Raw genomic sequence first — 5,442 nt, 5'->3', positions numbered from 1 at the left:
ACCCTATTAGAGATTGTATGAGGTATGAGGACCCATTCCCCTCCTTGCTCTCCCTGTTTCTCAGATGCTGATACCAGATGTGGGGTGGGAGCTGGCCAGTATCCAAGACTGATCTCACACACAGTCACAACCCCCCTGAGGCTCTCTCTCCCTCATCGTCCTTCATCCCTCATACACTCTACCTCCCCCTGGCCAAAAACAACATACTTCATCCGTACTGGGAGTCTCAGTTTACTAACACAGAAGACACACACACACACACACTAGCACACTACACACTAACACACAGATACACAGGACACGGCCCATGGGGCTGAAGGGGATGTTTGGAGTAGATGGAGAACAATGGGCCCCTAAAAGGACCAGGCTGAGAGTATGGAAAACAATAGAGGTCTGGGGGTCTTCATACAGACATGTTTTCTACCATATAGATGATGCTTCAATCAATAAAGTGCTCAATAGTAATTGACTGCATGCCAACGCTTTCTGGGTAGATTAATTACTTCTTTATAAAATCCACATTTTTGATATACAGTATGTTCACGTGTTTGAGATGCATTTCATCACTCACTGACGAATAAGCAAAACGGTCATTGATTTGCTGTCTTCAGCTGAATATGCTGAAGCATCTTAGCAGTCAGTGTACCAATGTAGGTAACTTGGAATAACCACTTAACGGTTTCACTACATTTAATTTCTTTAATGAAAGACACCCACAGTTGTAATGATAGATACAGTGTGCTTAGCACTTATCCTGTAATAAGATGTTTACTTTAGGTGTGGCAGGTAACACTTTACTTTAGCTTGGAAAAAAGGGATACTTCAATGTTTCAACAATCTATACCTAACGACTGGCAAATAACAGAGAGTGATATAGTTTGATAGACTGGCATAAAGTCCTAGTAACTAACAGTCTGTGTTTCCTTCTCTGGCAAACTGCACAACAAACACACAAGAAGGCACACAGGCACACACACCACACACACACACTCATTCCCCCGCACACATCACACACACAGGCATTCCATTACAGTTTCCTCACAGGGGTGGAAACTGAACACTGGTCCTTAAAGGCAAACAGATTGTGGCGGTGCCAAGGCTGTTGGAGAGTGTTGTAAAGTCACCCTCTCCTCCCCCTGTCTGTTCCCTGTTCTCTCCTCCTCTCCTCTCCCACCTCCACAAGGCCCGCCCCAGGGCTCAGACTATATCAGGAGCCAGCCTCCCTCTGTCCAACTCCACACTCCTGGAGGCTCCAGCTCTACAACGGTCATCTCTCCTCTCTCCTCCACTCCACTGACCTACAGCAGCCAGCAAGTCAGCATGTCTTACTACTCGTACAAGAGCTCCAGCGGTGGCGGCCCCATGAACTTCTCTGGGGGCTCCAACATCATCTCAAGCCGGGTCGGCTACGTGTCCAGTGCCCCCAAGGCCTTCAGCGTGTACGGAGGTGGTTCCGGCGGTGGCACCCGCATCTCCTCTTCCTCCGTACGCTCAGTCTCCTCTGGGTACGGCGGCGGGGCCGGCTTCGGTGGCAGCTATGGATCCGGCGGTGGTGGTTATGGATCCAGAGGTGGTGGCGGCTTCAACCTGTCCAGCACCCTGGATGGCGGCACCATCCACCTGAACGAGAAGGCCACCATGCAGAACCTGAACGACCGCCTGTCCACTTACCTGGATAAGGTGCGCTCGCTGGAGGAGGCCAACTCCAAGTTGGAGATTCAGATCAGGGAGTATTATGAGAAGAAGGGGCCTGCCGCCGAGAGGGACTACAGCAAATACTGGGCCATCATCAACGACCTGAAGGACAAGGTAGTGTGCTGACCTCGTCTGCTATTAGCTGATCAAATCCATCACTTCATATCTTGCAGTGTTAAGTAGGCAGTGCTGACAGGCTACTAGGGAAAGGAAAATCTGCTTACTGTATGTAGGAATGAGGAACACAACATTCATAATGTATACTTCAGGATTGACTTATAGTTTTTAATCAGAGTTCAGAGGGTTAGAAAATCAATGAGCTGTCACTGACATTTATAGATTCTGAGATTTTTTTTTTTAAGATGGCTATTTAAGACCTATAATGAAACAAATGAAGCAAAGGAATTACAAGGTCGTTCCAGGAGCTGCTAAAAATGGCTGATTTCTTTTTCTGGTAGATTCATATTTAGGTTTTTAGGAAGTGTTAACTCCTTGTGTATTCAACAAGCTTTGCGACAGATGCAATAGCGTATCAAAATACTATCAGCTTCCAAGTTGACTAACTGTGATTCTACCATGGTGAACAATGAAAGTCTTTCATGTTTTCTTTTAGATCAACGGTGCCACATGCAACAACGCCAACATCCTGCTGCAGATTGACAACTCTAAACTGGCTGCTGATGACTTCCAGACCAAGTAAGGGCACTTCCTCAATCAGCTCCATAGTATCAGCTATTACAAAACTAGGTTATAAGAGGCAAACAAGCAAATAATCACTCAAAAGGTACATGTCTTATTTACAAGTTTGGATTCCTCCCTTTCTCCCAACCAATCAGGTTTGAGCATGAGCTGATGATGCGCCAGTCGGTGGAGGCTGACATCGCCAACCTGCGTCGCCTGCTGGACCAGACCACTCTGACCAAGGCCGACCTGGAGATGCAGATCGAGGGTCTGCAGGATGAGCTGGCCTACCTCAAGAAGAACCACATAGAGGTGCATGGGCAATTCCCTTTTTTCCCTTTTTTCCATTGCAGTGATGAGATGATATTCAGTATAAACACACCCCAGTGACAATAGAGAGGAGAAAGTTAGTGGCGGGGGATTGTTTTGAAACATTGGATAGAAAGTAAGAGGGATGAGAGTGACTCCATTTCCCATGATTCCACAGGAGCTGGCAGCCATGCGTGCTCAACTCACCGGCACAGTGAACGTGGAGGTGGACGCAGCGCCCCAGCAGGACATGTCCAGGATGATGGAGGAGATCCGCACCCAGTACGAGGGCATCATCGACAAACACCGCCGCGACCAGGAGGCATGGTTCAACGACAAGGTAACCGTCGCCATGGCACACCTCACCAAAATTCCCCATCTGTCTCCCACACTAATCTTTTGTAATTACATCTTCAAAACCAAAATATGTAATTGTAATTAACAATATGTAATTAACTGTAATGTCTTTGAAGATGGTGGTTTAAGTTCTTCAGGAAAGTGAGCTACAGTGGGATTAAAATGGCGGCCCTGGTTTGTTTGTATTTCAGTCAGCCAACCTGTCCAAGGAGGTGGCCACCAGCACAGAGATCATCCAGACGACCAAGACAGAGATCAACGACCTGAGACGCACCGTGCAGGGCCTGGAGATCGAGCTGCAGTCACAGCACAGCATGGTGAGCCAGCATCACTAACGTCTGACAACGGACCACAGTTTAGGGGCCATAATTTACACTACTTTATGCCACTTTTGGCAACAATCAACATTTGACTCTCTTTCACCATTCTCATTCTCAATCCTCTGGAGTCTAGTTTCTCTCTTTCAACAGAGGGAAAGAGCGAGATAGGAGGGCATGGTTGAAAGGGATTGACGAGATAGGAGGGAGGGAAGAAGGGGGAGGACTTGGAGAGAGATTGAGTAGGAGAGGGAAAATGGGAAAGCAATGGAAAAAGGCTAAAAGTGGGGGATTGGTGGACACGGGGGAGGTTAGGGTTATGTAGAGGTTTTCTGCTTTTTACAGGCATCTGCACCCTCTCTGGAAGACAGCAATAGTATGAGTGTTTCCAAAGGAATGCAGATGTGAAAGGGCTAGAGCCTAACTCCCATGGAAACTTATCTGGGGCTTATCAAACTCAGTAAATCTATCTAAATCCATCCCGCTGCAGTAACAAGGCTACATTCCATCTTGGTCTAAAGCACAGGAGGTTGGTGGCACCTTAATTGGGGAGGATGGGCTCGTGGTAATAGCTGGAGAATCAGTGTGAATGGATTCAAACACATGGTTTCTATGTGTTTGAAGCCATTCCATTCGCTCCGTTCCAGCCATTATTATGAGCCGTCCTCCCCAAAGCAGCCTCCAATAAAGGCCATTTAAAGAAAAGAAACATCTGCTGCAATTCCTTTTTTGGGAATACATAGAACTCAGTATCTCATTTCAAATAAGCACCCCAAGAAGTGACCTTGCTGTGCTTAGTGGCGCCCGCATATTTGTGTTAACTCTCAACATAGTCTTGGTATGGTGTATTAGCAGAAGTTTGTTGACATTTGCTTATCAAAGTTGATTAAGTGCAATAACTATGTCTGGTTTAAGGTTTATTTTCATTATTTCTATAATTGCATTTCCTGTTACTGACCCTGTATCACCTCTATCGCCACACAGAAAGCAGCTATGGAGAACACACTGAGAGAAACAGAGGGCCGCTACAGCGCCATGCTCTCGGGCTACCAGAACCAGATCGACATGCTGGAACAGGAGCTAAACAGGGTGCGCCAGAGCATCGAGACGCAGGGCCACGATTACAAGATGCTGCTGGACATCAAGTCCCGTCTGGAGCAGGAGATCGCCACCTACAGGGGCCTCCTGGAAGGGGAGGAGTCCAGGTAAACACTGCAAATCTATGGGAAATGCCCATAAACGTCCATTCATTTAACATGGCCCAAATAATCATATTAGTCATAGTTATTATTATTAGTCATTCAGACAGATACAAAATGGCTACCACTCCAACTAATTTTTTCAATTTCTTTTCACCATCCGCCTTTTCAGACCTGTTGGCTCAGGTAAATATCATCTATTTTATATAATGGCTTTATAATGAAAATATATGATGGTTGTAATAGTAGGTAATCAGGATGTTGTAACGTTCTCATTTTCTTTCTGCAGGGGGATCGAAAACCACATTCACAACCACCACAGTGCGCTCTTCCAGCTAGATGTCCATCTCTGCTGGCAGTGCATAATATTATCAGAAACACACCCACACCCACAAACACCACACACTGTTACAACTAAAGAAGAGAGCTGTCAAATAAAATACCTGAGGAGTATCGTTAACACTGCAATGCCTCTCATCCTGATAGGTCAATAATATACCTGTCTTTAAGATATCTGCCAATCATAGGAAGCCTTACTGGAGTTCCAGGAAGTGGAATTAGGATGAGAAAGTAGGAATAATGAACAAGATTTGCTATCAGAGTGTGTGTGACCATCCTGTTTCTGAAAATAAATGTTCTGGTGAATATGAATCGCTATTGTGTGGCTGAAATTATTTCAATAAGGTAGACAGCTTTTGGAAAAGTTGACTATCATACTATTATAAGCCTGTATTGTTTTTCCCCCATCTGTTGCCTGTATTTATTAATAAGCATGACAACCACATAATACTCTCGGGGCTCTGTGTTAGATATAACAGCGGGGTTGTCAGGAGGTTGTCAGGATGTTGTGGACAATGGCTGAAAGCTCAGCTGTGGAAAACATA

General features: G+C 45.7%; 1 protein-coding gene across 1 annotated transcript; it reads left to right on the top strand.

Moving 5' to 3' along the window:
* The first annotated feature begins 1,226 nt into the window (after nucleotides 1-1,226).
* LOC121532995 (keratin, type I cytoskeletal 13-like) lies at nucleotides 1,227-5,209 on the top strand. Its single transcript, XM_045215448.1, has 8 exons — nucleotides 1,227-1,809; nucleotides 2,309-2,391; nucleotides 2,532-2,688; nucleotides 2,864-3,025; nucleotides 3,234-3,359; nucleotides 4,344-4,564; nucleotides 4,731-4,744; nucleotides 4,848-5,209. The coding sequence occupies exons 1-8, from the start codon at nucleotides 1,321-1,323 to the stop codon at nucleotides 4,895-4,897; spliced, it is 1,302 nt and encodes a 433-aa protein (XP_045071383.1). The 5' UTR covers nucleotides 1,227-1,320; the 3' UTR covers nucleotides 4,898-5,209.
* Nucleotides 5,210-5,442: the final 233 nt, after the last annotated feature.

Source organism: Coregonus clupeaformis, unplaced genomic scaffold (assembly GCF_020615455.1).
Source record: "Coregonus clupeaformis isolate EN_2021a unplaced genomic scaffold, ASM2061545v1 scaf0443, whole genome shotgun sequence".
Taxonomy (NCBI): Eukaryota; Metazoa; Chordata; class Actinopteri; order Salmoniformes; family Salmonidae; genus Coregonus; species Coregonus clupeaformis.
Note: the sequence above shows the minus strand (reverse complement) of the source record. Positions and strands in the feature narration are given on the sequence as shown.